The 17,199-nt window shown below is 47.6% G+C and overlaps 1 protein-coding gene across 4 annotated transcripts in view; it reads right to left on the reverse strand.

Moving 5' to 3' along the window:
• Positions 1 to 17,199, reverse strand: part of IARS1 (isoleucyl-tRNA synthetase 1) — a 64,065-nt gene that overhangs the window by 24,367 nt on the left and 22,499 nt on the right. For all 4 annotated transcript variants that reach the window (XM_034647372.1, XM_011235347.3, XM_019808397.2 and 1 more), the window contains exons 10-19: positions 13,833 to 13,928; positions 10,011 to 10,133; positions 9,453 to 9,544; positions 8,743 to 8,841; positions 7,130 to 7,256; positions 5,968 to 6,041; positions 5,424 to 5,618; positions 3,750 to 3,836; positions 1,862 to 1,945; positions 656 to 800 (exon numbers count right to left, since the gene is read on the reverse strand). In XM_034647372.1, the coding sequence (XP_034503263.1) occupies positions 656 to 800; positions 1,862 to 1,945; positions 3,750 to 3,836; positions 5,424 to 5,618; positions 5,968 to 6,041; positions 7,130 to 7,256; positions 8,743 to 8,841; positions 9,453 to 9,544; positions 10,011 to 10,133; positions 13,833 to 13,928 (1,122 nt within the window). The remainder of the gene's footprint in view (positions 1 to 655; positions 801 to 1,861; positions 1,946 to 3,749; positions 3,837 to 5,423; positions 5,619 to 5,967; positions 6,042 to 7,129; positions 7,257 to 8,742; positions 8,842 to 9,452; positions 9,545 to 10,010; positions 10,134 to 13,832; positions 13,929 to 17,199) is intronic.

Raw genomic sequence — 17,199 nt, forward strand, 5'->3', positions numbered from 1 at the left:
GCAACACTAGGAGCTGGGGAGACCGCCTGCCTCCTCAACTCACAGGGAGAAGCCCACACTGGGAGACGAGCCAGAGGTGGCAGCAGGCGAATAGCCAGCCTGCCCAAGTATGGCATTCACAGCTCAGGCCTCTAGCCCGTTTCCAGGAAGGATTAACGCTGCACGATTAGTCAACAGTAATGTACACAGCAATTCTACTGTAAGGCGTTGGACATAAAAACGAAAGAGGAGGCACACAGGTTTTCAGATGGTGCCCCCCCACCTCCCCCCCGGCCAGCAGGCACTTCCACACACACCATCCTTGCTTCCCTCCCAACAACCCAGTGGAACGTCTCTCACTTTCAGAGTCTGGACCTTGATGCCTAACTGAGCACTGGCTGCAGCAGCCTTTACCAGGTGCTCCCTCCCTGGGAGCGGTGGGCTCTTCACCCCCACCCCCGTCAGCTTGGTTCCATGAAGGGAGGGCAACCAGGGGAATGAACAAACCTCCCATGCAGCTCTTTTACAGGAGAGGCCCCAGTGTCCCACCGAGGTCAGTGGAGCCAGCCTAGCACCGTCACCAATGTCCCCTCCCTCCCCTGCAATGGCTCTGAGCACCACCCATGTTCTTGAGCAAACCCAACTCAACCCAGCGTGACGGGACCCCACCCCCTACCTTCTGCAGCCTCAGGACATTCTGGATGAAGAAGCGGTAGGCATTGTACCAAGGGAGCAGCACGTCCTTCAAGACATCACGCACACCCTCCTCCTTAAATCGGAGGTTTTCTGCTTTCACCACAGGGGAGTTGATCAGATATAATCTGGATGAGGAGAAATGTTACATGGAAAAGGAGTACACAGATTAAAACAAGTACCCTTATTGGACACGTTGACACTGCAAACACCAAACTTACCGTTTTTTATTTATTAGCGTTTTTAGAATTACAAATACTCTTTTTATGGTCAATTTAAAACTGACAAAGCTCTTACTTTGTGCAAGAGACCCAGCGAATAATAAAGGGGAGACATAACCCCATATCAAAATATGGCACTCGACCAACCTAGAAGCACGCCCTGTGCCAGTCAGTGTGGGCCTCAGGGCAGCGGGGCCTCCTCCCCAGGCACCACACGCAGGCACAGGGATTCACAAAAGGAACAGCCGAGAGTCCTCTACCGGCACAGACAGGCTCCCAGAGGGAAGAGGCCAGGGACGTCGCTAAACGCCTGAAGGACAGTCCCCACTGCAAGGAATTATCTGGCTCGGTTGTCAGCAGTGCCGAGGGGCAGTCTACAGCTAACGGGGCGGAAGGACACGCCGTTAACTGTTCCTAGGCAGCTGTGCACGTGCTTGGGCTCAGCCCCTGGATGTGGGTCTCTGTAACTGCAGCAGGAGGCTGCAGAGTGAGACCACTGTGGCTCCTTTCCACCCGCACACTCGATGGGCATGACGAGGACTAACATTTCAAGCCATGGCTCACACTTCTCTAAAAGCATTTCAGTATTCGCTTTCATTTGCTCTAGCATAAATAACCCTCAGATGGCTCTTCTGAGGAGCAGGCGTAGAAAAGACATAAACGGCCACCGAGATGAAGAGCCAGGCCGGGGGGGGGGGGGGGAGGGAGGGGCGGTGAGGCAGAAACCCCAGGAGCCAGCCTGGGAGCAACACGGGTCCTGGGCCTCACAACACCTCTGGGCTTCCACATGCTCGTCACTGAGAAACCGCCCCGAGGGTCTGGAGCCAACACCACACCAATGTAACTGCCCCCGTTCAGACAGACAGAGTTTGAAAAAGCTAATTATGAACCAAATCTAAGGATCGCGATTAACAGAATAAGCTTACATAAAAAGGACATTATACACAGGGCAGAGCACTGGCCTGTACCTGAGGGCGTCGGCACCATATTTATGGATGATTGAAAGTGGATCCGGGTAATTCTTTTTTCGTTTGCTCATTTTTTGACCATCACTTGAAAAACAAAAGGGAGATGCCAATTAAATAAGTCACCACCGTGGCTTACCTTTATATATGGTTTCAGGTTATCTGCAAATTGGAATACAGAAATGCAAGTGGGATAAGGGCACAACAATAGATTGTTCTGTTAACACCTGTGAGCTTCCTTCTGAATTCCGCAGTGAGTTAGTGGAGAAGTGAAGTACACAGGCTCAGCATTTATTCCAAAGAAATGGAAAGCTGTACTGATGCAAAAACCTGTAACGGAAGCTCCTAGCTCTATTCATACTCAACAGCCACTGGCAACCCCCCGTTGTCATTCAGCAGGTGAGGGGGCCAGCTGCAGTCGCCCACACCACGCAGCACTGCTTGGCCACGGGGAGGAAGGGACTAAGGACACACCTGTCCTGAGTGATCTCCAGGACTCCACTGAGTGGAAAAGCGGAAAAGCCAGTCCCTAAGGTCATCAAGTGGTGTGATTCCAGTCACATCACGTACTTGCAACGTCAGAGTTACAGTGATGGGGAGCGGATTAGTGGTTGTCAGGGGCTGGGGGTGAGGGTGGAAGGATGGGGGGTTACAGAAGGACAAAAGAGGGCTGCCGGGATGTTGAAACAGTCCAGTACCTTGACTGTGCTGGTGGACAGGGACTGCACGTGTGTGTGTGCAATCGCACGCAGCTGCACACAAGCACGCGTGAAGCGCAGTCTGAGGAGGGCGGGGCTGTGTGAGCAGCTGGGCGCGGCGGCCTACGCCAGGTCTGAAACACCGGACCTTCGGGGGCGACTGGGCAAAGCACGCAAGGGCTCTTACTGCTTCACAACTGCATGCAAATCTTCAATTCAGTAAAATTTTCATTAGAGAAACCCCCAAAATTGACTGCTGAACCAGACGACCAGGGTATAAAACATGAAGTTACCATCATTTGCTGGGTGACTCTGAGCAAGTTGCTTCATTTTTCTATACCTCAAATTCCGCAAATGACAAACTGAGGTAAGGAAAGGACCCATCTCGGGGCACCTGGGTGGCTCAGTTAAGCGTCTGCCTTCAGCTCGGGTCATGATCTCAGGGTCCTGAGATCAAGCCCTGCGTCTGACTCCCTGCTCAGTAGGGAGTCTGCTTCTCTCTCCCCCCGGTCGCTCTCTCTCACATAAATAAAATCTTAAAAAAAAAAAAAAAAAAAAAGAAGAACCCATCTCAAACAGTTCTGGGGCTTTGATGAGAGAAGATGTGTAATGTTCACAAAATGGTGTCAGGGGGCCGTCCTCCCTCGGACAGGACATGAGGCAAGGTATCTGCATACATTTTTTTTCTTATTTTTATTAATTTGTGTTTTTTCTGTTATGACTATAGGCAGTAGAAGGAAAAAAGACAACTTCCCTATGATCCTGGAAACATCTAGAACCCACAGCTTCCTCATGTTAAACAAACAGAGGTTAACAAAAATCTTCCTAAAGGACTGGGCACACATGAAACGAGTGTTACAGGCACATGCACCTGGGCCAGCCCTCCACGACAGGTATTGTCTTACCGCCAGCAGCATCGCAGGATGCACACTTCCCCTGCCCCCACCTTCCTAACCTGCGCTTCCCCCTGGGGTACCGGGTGTGTAGAGACCCACACTGGAGATGAGAAGTGAGCAGGATGGGGTGGGATGGAAAGGAAGAGCTGCGAGAAGTGTAACAGCAGACAGAAGGGGAAGAGCAGGAACAAAGCCAGGGCGATCCTGAGTTCCTGTATTCACAACAAACGGCTACATCCACCCAGACCAGGGCTGCCAGGGCCAGGGACTAGCCATGACAAAAGGGCGTGCACCTGCCTTGCCAGGACGAGCCCGTTCACAATGACGTTCCTGAAAGGCGGCTGTCCAAAGAGAGCGGTGGCCAGCACCAGCAGGGTGTAAAACCTGGAAAAAACCCATGATGAAACAGATCAGCAACAACAAAGGAATCCAAGCACAGGGAAAAAGAAGTCTGTGCTTATTTATTGGACTGAATTTCAATTTTAGACCAGTTACACTTCTTAATAATCACTCACAGCAAAGGTTCTTAATCTGATAACACATTAGAATCATTTGGGGTGGGCTGAAAAATCATACAGGACCTACCGCACACCAATCAGGTGAGAAAAAATAAAATGTGATTTATACCTAATAAAGGCCTGGAGTGAGGTACTGACCCTCAGGGGGGACAGTATCGTTGCCGTCCTCGGGGGAGACAGCTGGCAGCCACAGGCAGGGGAGGGACAGTACTGGGCGGCCTGTCAGGACCTCCAGATATGCCAGGGTGCAAATCCAGAGACGTGCGTGGCTTAGCACAAGGTCACATGGGACAGTCTGATGACAAAAGAAGCAGTTATTCTCACCCAGAAGTCAGAAGGCAGAGACTATAGGAGCACAGACGGTGTCTTTGCTCCACCCGCTATCACGGATGCTGCGGGCTTGCGAGCTAGGGTGTTTGCTCAACTCTACCACATCCATGCAGCCACGCCAGTAAAGTGTCCTCTCCAAGCTGGTTTTGCACCCCCAGAACATGATGGGACACGGATTGACATCCCTTCCTCTGAAGGCAGGTCAGGAGGACCTGGCTGCTAGGACAGGCAGCCCAAGGCTGGGGGAAGGGGAGGGAGGCGGTGAGCACCTATGGACCCACGTGAGGACTGTTAACGGCGGCAGACATTACCAGTCCTCAGACAACAACTTACTGGCGAGGCATCTGGCCTTCCCTAAGAAGGGTTTTGGACCTGTTCCTAAAGAAAAATGGATTCGACGCTGAAAAGAGCACCTTCTGGAACATTAAGGTTGGAATTCAATCAATCTGTGGTACCTACTGCAACCGTCAAACGGACGACACCGACGTCCCTTACACACCTACGACAACACCACCGCTCACGGCGGTTAGAATCTGCGAGGCACGCTTCTCATCCACAAGGAGAAGGCACCACACCTTCCGTTACTTCAGAAGATAACAGCTCTGCTTTGAACAGACACCAAACAGAACCAAATAGAACCAATGCCGAAACCCTCGCCCACCGTGGTTTGTCTTTTTCTACCAGTCTGGATTTTTAGAATGTTGATTTCGTTAAGGCTAGCCTTAACATCTGAGCACATTTCCAATCCATCCTTAAATGTGCAGCACCCAAACCATTACCTCGTATGTCAGTACGCAGTGAGCATCTGAGTAAATGATTTAAAATAAGCTAAAAACGTGTATTGTTTTGTATGACTTAATCTTTGAGCATAACAAATCCCTTTACTCTGAAATGTCAAATGAAATAATTCAAACTCTAAAACCACAGTTTTACTGTAGCGAGACATCCCAACTCAAAAGACACTTCGACAGTGCACTTGGTGGTGCGGGGCAGACGGCAGGAGCAGAGCCTGTCTTGTCTGACACAATCTCTCCAGCACCCAGCTGATAAAATGCTAGGTACTCAGTAAAATACCTGCGAAATCAATCGAATCAGTAAAATGAAAGAAAGAACAAGAACATACCATCCTCTGGTCTGGTCAATGCCTTCGGCAATGAAGTCTGCAGGAAATGTGTCCTCAAACTCCCTCTTGTTTTCAAACGGATAATGAACCTGAGCATAGGGCATGCTGCCGCTCTCGAACCAACAGTCAAACACTTCAGAGATGCGATGCAACACTCCCTTCCCGCAGCGGGAAGGGATGGTCAAATGGTCAATGCTGAGAAACGAAGCAAAGCCACTTCTATTAATTTTAACCACGAAAGAACTTGCAGTTTAATTGCCGAGAGGAAATACAAGGGCCTGACGAGATCTCATACACATCTGCAAATAGAGATATTGGCAGTTATCACAGGCTTTCAGAGGCACCGGGAAGGCTCAGTCTGGGGGTTTATACCAAAGTCGTCCCATGTCCAACTCAAGGACAGAGGCCACCTTTCCTCAACATGACATGAGTCAGTGACACTGTAATTCAGTAAAGCAGTACTGACTCCGTAATCTGCTCCAGAGACCATGTCGACGCTCTCCGAGTGACAGAACGGAAGCAAATCGAACATTCAGAAACTGACCTCTCTCTGTGGAGATCAGAGACCTTTGCCCCCGACAGTTCTTCAAGTTCAGCCATCGATCCAATGCATACTACCTGTCAAAGCAAAGTGAAGAAGCAAGAGAACCTCAGAGCCAAAGCTTTAATTTACGCAGCATTCACACTTAGTTTTAGAAACCCGACCTTCAGGACAGCTGTCACTAAGGTGGTTCCTACAATCACGAAAGACTGCAGGTCACGGAAGAGGTGGGCGGGCTCCACTCCGTGCACCTGCCGAGGGCTTACCGGGTCATCTCTGCCTGGTATAACCAGCGTACGTGCAACGCCTACACTGTGACACTGCGACATCTCAGTTTCTTCCTGACACTGGAATTTGGCTCCCGCACCTGGAATCTTTCCAAGTCAAAGCTAGAACTACATTACTGTGCATGGAGCAGGTCCAACCAACGTGGTCCTAAGACGTCACTTAGGGTTACATCCAGGCAAGGAGGCTGCCTGCCCTCAGCTCGGCTGGGGCCCTGACAGGGTCCATAGGTGGGGCAGCCCCAGCAGGAGCTGCTGTGGGTTCTCTCCTGGGGCGTCTGCTATCTAGGGAACACCACATCCTCCGCCCTTCCAGTTCATTCCTGCGAGGCCTGACTGTGCTACCTGCCACCTTTCAGGTCCCTGTGCTCTAATAGTCTCTGTGTGGACAGAAGCCGCCAGGGGGTACATCTATAAACCCGTATACGTGTTTACACACACAGTCACTTGATTTTATAAATTCAAGGTTGGCAATGCTTTGGTAATGTTTTTTAAGCCTTCCCTTTAAACTGCCATGTCGGGGGGGTTTCACATGCTATGACTTGGTGCGGGTCTGGACTCTCAGGCCTGATCACCAGTTACTCACAAGGGGAGAAAAAGGGTGAGCAACAGAAGAAAAACAAATCAACATGTGGATTCCCTGAGAAAAATACAAATTGCATTCTTTACTTTTGCACAGAGGGAGCTTTAAAAAATTTTATTTAATAAAAGTAAAGTAAAAATAAATTTAAGAAACCTCCCAAATTCTTATTTATAAAATTCTAGGAAGGAATAAAGAGGAACACATGAAATAAGGGGCGAAGAAAAAAGAAACCACATCCAGATGTACAAATGAAGTGCTTCAGCAACAATCAACACAAGAACTCATGGCCCTGTCTCACCTCCTCGAAGTCATCACTGACCCACAGGGGGATGGGGGTGCCCCAGTATCTGTTTCTGGAAACTGCCCAGTCACGTGCATCTTTCAGCCAATTTCCAAATCGCTTTTCTCGCACAAACTCTGGGACCCTGCAATAAACAGGTTAGAGAGCCAACGCCTGAGAACGTTAGTAAGCAAATCCATATATCAGATCTGCATAAACCTTTGCGCACGCTCTGTGGACCTACTGCCCTAGAGATGCTGCACTCACTCCCAGGAGGACGTCTTGTGTGTGCACAGCGCGGCAAACTCACGGTGCTGGATCCATCGTGAAATCACCTCAGGAGACGCTCTGTAACAGGAACCCCACAGTGCACACGCTTCCCTGCACTGCGCCCCAGCTAGGGTACAGCTACAGGCCTCGCTCACACCTAGTCTCCACGGCATCCACACGACACGGCTCCTGACACTCATTAGCATGGGCTCCCAGCACCTACAAAACACTCGGGGCTACAGGTAGCTGGTTGGTAGCTGCCTCCTGAGGCTCACAGGCCGTCTCCCGCCGTTGCACTCTAGGCTCCAGCAATGAGGTCATTCCTTAGAACGCAGCTTCTCACCTAACTGCCCTGGCCCGTGCCATCCCTCCACCATGATAACCTTCACCCTGCAGCCTCCCTCCCCCCTTCCCCTCCCCCGAAGCTTCAAGTGCCCGGGACTAGTCACATGGCCTCTGAGCTTCAGCTCTGCAGGAAATCTTTCTAAGCAGCAGGCTGAGTTAGGGCACCCCTGGCCCCACCCCTGGCCCCTGTTCTTTCAGGCACCCCCATTGTGCCCTGTATAACAAAGGTCCGTTTATAGGTCTGCACCCTCACAAGGCCACAGCCTAATAGTCCACATCCAGCACGTCACACAGTAGGGCAACTGAAGAGCTTCCTAGGAATAAAAATGAAAAACTGCTTTTTCTTGAGACATGAGGGTCAATTTGCTAGAAGGTACAAAAAGCTTGTTCATGGGGTGCTCAGGTCCTGATCTCAGGGTCATGAGACTGAGCCACCTCAGTGTGGAGTCTGCTTACGATTCTCTCTCTTTTTCCCTCTGCTCCTCCCCACCCCCTGCTCGTGTGTACGTGCTCACTCTCTCTCTCAAAAAAAAAAAAAAGAAAGAAAAAAGTTATAGTTCATAGTTTATAATCCTTTCCTTTCACTGCCTTAAGGCTCTCCCCATTCTTCCAAAATGAGATGCAGTTTTTAAGTCAGGGTGGGTTCTTGCAGAAGAATCACCCTCAGATTCTTGGTGAAAAGCAGTCTCCTGTAACACGCAGATCCAGCCTCACTTCACTCAGCTCCACAGGCTGGGGTAAGACGACCTTGCCGTCACACGGCAGCTGAGAGCAAGGCTTCTGTCCCAGCAGTGCTCATCGGCACGGTCTAGGGCTCAGCATGCAGCAAAAGCAGGAAGCACAACTGGCTTCCGTAGGTGTATTCAAGAACAAACATTTACCCTGAAAATGAGTATTATTTAATGCTGAGACAAAGGCAAAATGCTCCCTCCACAGGCCTTCTCATCCTGTTATTTAAGTTACTGTGAGCTGGGAGAAGCGTGAGCACGTGACACGGGACGCAGCTCACGGCTCACCAGTAGCACAAGTCGTTGTTCCTCAGGAGCTGCTCCACCATGTGCTCCACCCGCACGAACCAGCTGGGCACCGCTTTGTAGATCAGGGGGGTGTCTGACCTGGGGAAACACACACGCAGCACCCGGCTGGTCAGACTGACGTACGCAGGCACCCACTAAGACCGACTTTCCCTTTCTTACTGACACCACCCCCATCTAGTTGGCCTTCTGTTAATGACTCCCCCCGCCTTTTTTTGCAAACACTAATGCCTACGTCCTTGGTACTGGTCATCTCCCTCCACAACACCAAGAAGGCAAAAGCTTGTAAGAACAAGAAAGAAAACATGGTTCTGCCGGTGTGTGACAGCCGTCTGAGAAAGGACATCAACTTCCGCAAAGAGGCAACGTGGGAACAAACTTGAGGGCTGCAAGCATTCCAACCTCACGCACATCTTCACAGCACGATCTCGTATTCTCACTTGGGTCGTGTTCTCGCTCTCGCCAAGTTCCACCAGGAAATTTCAGAGATACATCTCATCCGAAAGAGATGTGGCCCCGACATAAAACACCTGTGCGTGTCGACATTTCCCAGACAACTGCTAAGGAGAACCGTTACTACACACTCATTGAATTCAAGAGGGCGGCTTCTCTACACTAACCATAAAGCATCAAAATGCTACCATGTCCCCAAAGGCTAGAAGCTCGAGCTGGAAGTCTTCGCTTTTTCTCACCTCCAGCAGAAGGGGTAACTGTGAGTGAAGGTGCTGGAGACAAGAAGTCGGCCTTTTTCCTTCAGGGTCCTGATGATGTTTTTGTCAGCATCCTGTTTAAAAAATAAAAATTCAGTCATTAAAAATCATGCAATACTTAGTAAAAGCACGTATATCACTGCAATCTGATATTCTGATATCGCTACCATGAATAAAAGGCAAAAATAACACATATATTATAAAGACACTCAGTCCACATCTGAGGCACAGTCTAATTGTAGGTATCTCATTACGTGTTTCCACACCATGTGAGGGAGTGGAGTCTTCCACCAGCAATGACGCCCCCAGCGCCTAGTTTCACTGATTCCCACCTGTGAAACTACAGCATGCTTCCTCTGAAGATGCCCGACCCTTAGAATGTGGCTGATAATATCTATCTTTTCTGGTTTTATGTGCTGAAACAAAACAAAACCGACTTCCTGGAAAAAAAATCCAGATATGGAAGCTATTTAATAAAAAGCTGATTAAAGAAGGAAGTGTGATGAAACTCACACCCTTCCCTGTCACAGAGACACAGACCTTCACATACTGTCCCGTGAAATCTGTCACCTCCGCCGTGAAACAGCCTGAAGCGTCCACAGGGCACACAGGAGGAGAGTCTTTCTGAATGATGCTCAAGTCCATACAGACCCGATAGTCGTCCTACAAGAGAAGGGTTCAGTATTCAGACATGTAACTGTAATGGGCTTCAATTATCCTCTCAGCTGAAGTTAATTCAGGACCATTCAGAGAATCCCAGAGCCTTAGAATTGGACAGGGCTTCCATCATCTTCCCCAGCCATTATTTCGCAGACCCCTGTATACAGCAGGGTATCCACTACGGGAGGGGGGAGATGACACACACGTATCCCTGGTGAACGCAGACGCAGAAATACTCAACATGATACTCACAAACTCCACTCAACACTACAGTAAAAGAATCATTCACCACGATCAAGTGGGATTCACTATGGGGATACAAGGATGGCCCAGTATCCACAAACCAATCAACATGATACATCTCATTAACAAAATGAAGGGTTAAAACTCTATGATCCTCAAAAGATGCAGAAAAAGCATTCGACAAAATTCAACACCCACTTGTGAAAAAAACTCTCAGCGCAGTGGGTTCAGAGGGAACATAACTCAACATAAGAGAGGCCATATATGAAAAAATGACAGCTGAGACCACACTAAATAGTGTAAAACTGAGAGCTTTTCCTCTAAAGTCAGGAACAAGACAAGGTGTCCACTCTCACCACTGTTAGTCAACACAGTACCAGAAACGCTAGCCACATAAGTCAGACGACAAAAACACACGAGACATCCATGCTACTAAGAAAAAGTTAAACTGCCAGCTGGAAGATGACATAATGACTACAGATAGAGAACTCTAACTACTCCACCAAAAAACTATTAGAATAAATGGAATCAGTAAAGTTGCAGGATGCAAAATTAATATATAGAAATCTGATGTGTTTCTACACACTAATAACGGAGTAGTAGAAAGAGAGATTAAGACAACAACCCCATCTACAATTGTACCAAAAGTAACAAAATACCTAAGAATAAACTTAACCAAGGAGGTGAAAGACCCGTACTCTGGAAACTATAATACTGATAAAAGAAATTGAAGATGACAAAGAAATGGAAAGACATTCCATACTCATGGACTGAAAAAATGCAACTGTTAAAATGTCAGTATTACCCAAAACAATCTACAGAGTATACGCAACCCCTACCAAAATGTCAACAGCACTTTTCATAGAACTAGAACAAATAACACTAAAATTTGCTTGAACCATGATGGCTTCCGAATGCCCAAAGCAATCCTGAGAAAGAACAAAGCCAGAGGTATCACAACCCTGGATTTCAGGGTATCCTACCAAACGTGTAGTAATCAAGACAGTATGGTACCGGCACAAAAAGCCACATACAGACCAATGGAACAGAACAGACAGCCCAGAAATAAACCCCCGCTTCTACGGTCAATTACTGTACTACAAAGCAGGAAAGAATATATAATGGGGAAAAGACAGTCTCTTTAATAAATGATGCTGGGAAAACTGGACAGTTACATGCAAAAGAGTGAAACTGGATGATTATCTTACACCACACACAAAAATAAAAGTCAAAATGGATGAAAGACCTAAATGTGAGACCTGAAACCATAAAACTCATAAAAGAAAACACAGAGAGTAATCTCCTGAGAACAGTGGCTACAGCAACATATGTATGGCTATGTCTCCTTAGGCAAGGGATTCAAAATTAAAAAGCCTCTGAAAAGCGAAGGAAACCATCAACAAAATAAAAGGCAACCTACTGAGTGGGAGGAGACATTTGCAAATGACCTATCAATCAAAGGTAAATATCCAAAATATATGAAGAACTTATACAACTCAACACCAAAAAAGCAAACAATCCTATTAAAAAAAGGGCAGAGGACCTGAAGAGACAGTTTTCCAAAGACGACACTGAGATGCTAACAGACACGTGAAAATAAGCTCAACATCAGTCATCAGGGATACGCAAACCTAAGTCACAATGAGGTATCACCTCACACCTGTCGGGATGGCTAGATCCAAAAATAAAAGAAACAGAAGTGTTGGCGAGGAGGTGGAGAAAAAGGAACCGCTGTGCACTGCCAGTGGGAATGTCAACTGGTGCAGCCTCTCTGGAAAACAGTAAGGTGACTCCTCAAAAAAATTAAAAACAGGGGCGCCTGGGTGGCACAGCGGTTAAGCGTCTGCCTTCGGCTCAGGGCGTGATCCTGGCGTTATGGGATCGAGCCCCACATCAGGCTCCTCTGCTATGAGCCTGCTTCTTCCTCTCCCACTCCCCCTGCTTGTGTTCCCTCTCTCGCTGGCTGTCTCTATCTCTGTCAAATAAATAAATAAAATCTTTAAAAAAAAAAAAAAAAATTAAAAACAGAAATATCATATGGTCCAGCAAATCCATTCCTGGCTATTTACCCAAAGAAAATGAAAACACTAATTCAAGAACAGATATGCACCCTGGGTTTACTGCAGCATTATTTACAACAACCATGATATGGAAGCCACTCACGTGTCTGACAGATGAGTGGATAAAGATGTGGTGTACACAATGGAGCATTACTCAGCCGTTAAAGAAAGAGATCGTGCCATTACTGACAACAGGGATGGAACTAGAGAGTATTATGCTAAGTGACACAAATCAGAGAAAGACAAGTAACGTATGATTTCACTCATACATGGAACCTAAAAAACAAGCAAAAAGCCCAAACATACCCAGTATATGACAAATACATTTTAACAGGAAACCCTAAACCATGATTGAAGACCAGGAAGTTTTATCCGCGCAGCAATCATACCAGTTCACCCTAAAATTATTACAACTAAAATCTGACTAGGTCTTAAAACCCAGTGAACAGTATCATCCAGAATGCTTCCATCACACTGAATGCTGACCAGGTACGAGGTGACCCCGCGGAAGCGTTAACTTTACTGGGTACAACAGCGGCACGGCGGGAACACTAAAAGGCTGTCTCAGTCACAGTGGTGCATGAAGTACCTGCAGATGAGGGACATGATGCTGAGGACTGGCTTCAAAGCCCTCGGGCCACAGGGGAGAAGGTGTGGGAGGGAGAGGACAAGGTCCAAGACAGAAGAAACAGGCTTCCCAAAATGCAACTGGATGACAGGAACACCAGGATTTACGCTAACACCTCTTTACTTCTGTAAAGATTTTCATAATAAAAATCTCTGCAGAGGTTAAGTGTGAAAGCAAAATGGATGGAGACAAGACTAGCTTCACTCCCACTGACAGAACCATCAAGCCCAGAGGCGTTCGTAGGTCCCCACGGGCATTTTATTCATACACAAATTACATCCACAGGATTGCATTTTTAGAAAAATTACTCTGGGCAACATTTAAGATGAGCCACAGCTTTGAGGAGGTCAAGTTCTGCCCTCTCAGCACAGCACCTGCTCACGAGCACAGTGGAGGGGAGGTGCGGCAGCTGTCCGCACTCTGACGGTCACGGTGCCTGCGTGAGTGGACGCCCTTCTCAGAACTCACAGAACTGCACACCGGAAAGAGCAGAGCGCACGGAGAGTAAATTATGAATGAGTGCAAACACAGAATGCCTTTCAGGAAGACAAAATACCCAGGAACACCCAGGGTTTAGCTCACCATTTTCCGAGATAAACACAGGGTGGAAAGAAATCGCAGATGTAAGTCTGATAACCCATCTTTGGGGGCAGTGAGCCTGAAGAGTTGGACCCCATGGTGTGCCCAAGAATGAGGTGCACGACACTCTCACACGCAGTGGCCACGGCACTCCCCTCCCACAGACATGCTTGCCAGGCTTCGACTACTCACAGCACCGAAGTAAGGAGCCTGGTGCACCACTCCCGTGCCCTCCTCCTCCCGCACGTAGCTGTCAGCGAGCACCGTGAAAGCACCATTCTCCTTGCACTGGAACAGAAAGGTCAGCAGGCACAGTGAATGAACACTACCACATCTTCTATCAATCTCATAACAGTGTTTGGTAAGAACCTATAAAAACTTTTTTTTAAAAATAAAGCCAGTCCCTTTTAAAAAAAAATTTATTTATTTACGTCATCTCTGCATCTAACGTGGGGCTCAAATTCCCGACCCCCAGCTCAAGATTCACACACTCTAACCACTGAGCCAGTCAGGCGTCCCGTCGAAAAACTTTTAACATGCAATATTATTTTCAAAAAGAAGACAAAATAAATCATATTGGAAAGAAATATGCCCGTTTCTATGAATAATTTATTACTCAGAAATGAAATAATTATCTGAAGACTTGAAAATGCTCTAACTTCCTTAGTCACAGAAGTGTTCATTAGTTCTCCCCACCTCCCAGCCGTGCCCTCACGACCCGTGTGCAGCTTCTCACGCAGGCTCAGAATACATCCCCTCACCCACCACACCCCTGCAGTGCTGTCCAGTCACCTTCCTATCAGCCCTGCTACAAGGGCAAACCCCAAAAGACCTGGGATGGGTGCCCAGCGTGACAAGTTCTAGTTAAAGGCGCCCCACGCACTGCAGAGAAACATCACTGCAAAGTCAGGTGACTACACAAAACGCTGCAGACCTACTTCTACCCTCACCTCTCCCTAACTCTTTCCACACACCTGTTTAGCTAAACTGACCCTTTGCTTTATCTGCCTGCCTTTGTAAAACATACTTTCAGAAATGATTTTCACACTTAATCACATTCAATTCAATGATCTTATGAAAAAGGCACACACTATTCCTATGATTCTTTTCTTCCCCCCAAATTTTATTTATCTGAGAAAGAGAGTGGTGGGGAGAGAGCGAGTGAGGGAGCAGTGGGGAGGGGCAGAGGGAGAAGCAGGCTCCCTGCAGAGCAGGGAGCCGCTGTGGGGCTCAATCCCAGGACCACCGAAGGTCAGAGGCTTTAACTGACTGAGCCACCCAGGAGCCCCTAGTGAGAGAGTTTTAAGACAAATCCAATAAAATACGTTAAGATATACAAAAAAATGTACAATGACATTTTTCAGGAGAAACCAGAGGCATTTCAAAAAACGTTTTTTCAGATGCTACCTGAGTTCAGCCTTGAAGACTGGGCTGGGCTTGACCACATCTAACAGTAAAGAAAGGTGAGGGATTTTTAAACAGGAGGAAAACGTAATGAAAACAAAGGTAGGGAGGGAGGAAAAGAAGCGAAGGAGATGTTTAAAGCAACAGTAGAGGATGTGGTTAGGAAGCAGGTGGGCCAAGTGGAGAACACTCAAGAGCAGTATGCGGGCAAGTGGCTGCAGGCGCACAGGGAGCAGAGGGAAATCCATCAGCACCAACAGGGAGGAGGAGGGAGCCTTTACAGCTGAACCTCGAACCACGCAGAATGCGGGTCTCCTTGAGCATTTTTCTCCCTAACAGTGGACAGCAAAAGCCATAAGGCATCTTTCCAGCTGCTCACCCCAGTCTCCAGGGCACCGAATTGAAGGTGACTGGTGCAGAAGTCACACCTGCTGCCCTGAGTACCCACGGAGCTTGCCGAGGCTATCAGCAGCCCCCAGGACGCTGGGGTCAGGCAGTGCTGCAGGTCCTGTGGTGACAGAAGGGTGGCTGGGCTACAGAATGTGCCCACAGAGCAGGGACAGCCCTGGCACCCCTGTTCTGAGTACTCTGGGAACCGGGCTCTGGGGCTGCATCAGGGTAGTGGTGGCCTGAATCCCGCTCCCCCCTCACCCCCCGGACTGGGCACAGACTCCTCCCATACAGGCACCCTGGGCCATGTGTGGCCATAGCGGCCGATGGCCATGGGGCAGCTGTCCTATGCCCCCAGGATGCAGGACATTGCCTTCCTGGTGGTCATCCGTTCCCCCCTGGCCCACCACTATGTGGATTTTTTTTCCTTTTTAGTGAAGAAGCCTTCTGTATTCCTTGTTTTCTAAGAGACTTAAACACAGGGAAGCTATTATTAAAGGTTTTTCAGTACTTGCTGAGATGCCGATTTTCTCCTTTAGCCTATCTAATAGTGAACTACGTTACAGATGGCCCAGTACGCTTCTGTGAAAATTCCTACCTCCCCACATCATGCTGCAGTTCTGGTATATGCCGCGTTCCACCAGGCAACTGTTCCTGGAAGTGCTGCATCTGTTCTCAGACTGTAACTGTAAGTTAATTGGTGTCTGTGCACAACTGCTAACTTTTTCAAGTTTATCATCGTTCTGCTGATTTCATGATATGGAAAGTTTGCTTCCTCTATGCTAGGGCACTATAAACAACAGCAATGTTCCTTTAAAAAGATGTGCTAGGACTTTGTACTTTGTGTCTTTTTGCGGAGAAAAACTTTTTATATATACCTAATGGTTGGGAAAACAAAGTGTTCACAACTCTCTGAAACACTAAGAAGCTTTTTTCAATAAATATATGTACACTACTGAAAATACTACTATGTATTTTCTCCTCCTTATGATTTTCCTAATAATATTTTCTTTCTCTAGTTTAAGAATATAGTATATAACACACATAAAATACAAACTATGTATTAGCAACTGTGTTCCTGGTAAGGCTTCTGGCCAACAGCAGGCTACTCATAGCTACGCGTGCGGGAGACGCGAGGCAGTGTGCTGCGGCTGCTGCCACTGACCCCTCTGCTGTTTGAGGGTCAACTGTAACTGGAAGATGAGAAACAGGAAAACATGCAAGGTGCACAAAAGTGAAGAGACAGATATGAGCCATATTGCGGACAGAGCCCAAATGGCAGAGGTCACCTGCATTAACCAAACTCTATCCTTGAATAGACAGGGATCAATGGGAAAATCCTGAGAACCCTATTCCTTTGGTGATGGTGGTGGGCTCACAACTATGGATTCTCTGTTGTCAGAAAATGAAAACTGCACAAAACAGCTCTGTGACTCTTAAGAAAATTTAAGTTACCACATGTATGAGCTTTGCCTTAGTGCCAGTTTAAAACGCCCACCTCATCGTGATGTTTCCTGGAAATGATACATTCTGAGCACTATCTTAAATTTGGTAACGAAACAAACCAAACCAAAAAAACAAACCAAAAAAACACCAATGAATTTCCTGGACGACATGCAGACTATGAACAATAAAAACATACAGACTTACGTGCTTCCTTTTATAATTTGAGAAAAGTATTAAAAACATTCCCAAAGGATTTTAATTATTAAAACAAGAAAGCAATACAAACACAATGTAACTTTGCTACTACAAAGACAGACTT

Source organism: Ailuropoda melanoleuca, chromosome 17 (genome assembly GCF_002007445.2).
Source record: "Ailuropoda melanoleuca isolate Jingjing chromosome 17, ASM200744v2, whole genome shotgun sequence".
NCBI classification, from domain to species: Eukaryota; Metazoa; Chordata; class Mammalia; order Carnivora; family Ursidae; genus Ailuropoda; species Ailuropoda melanoleuca.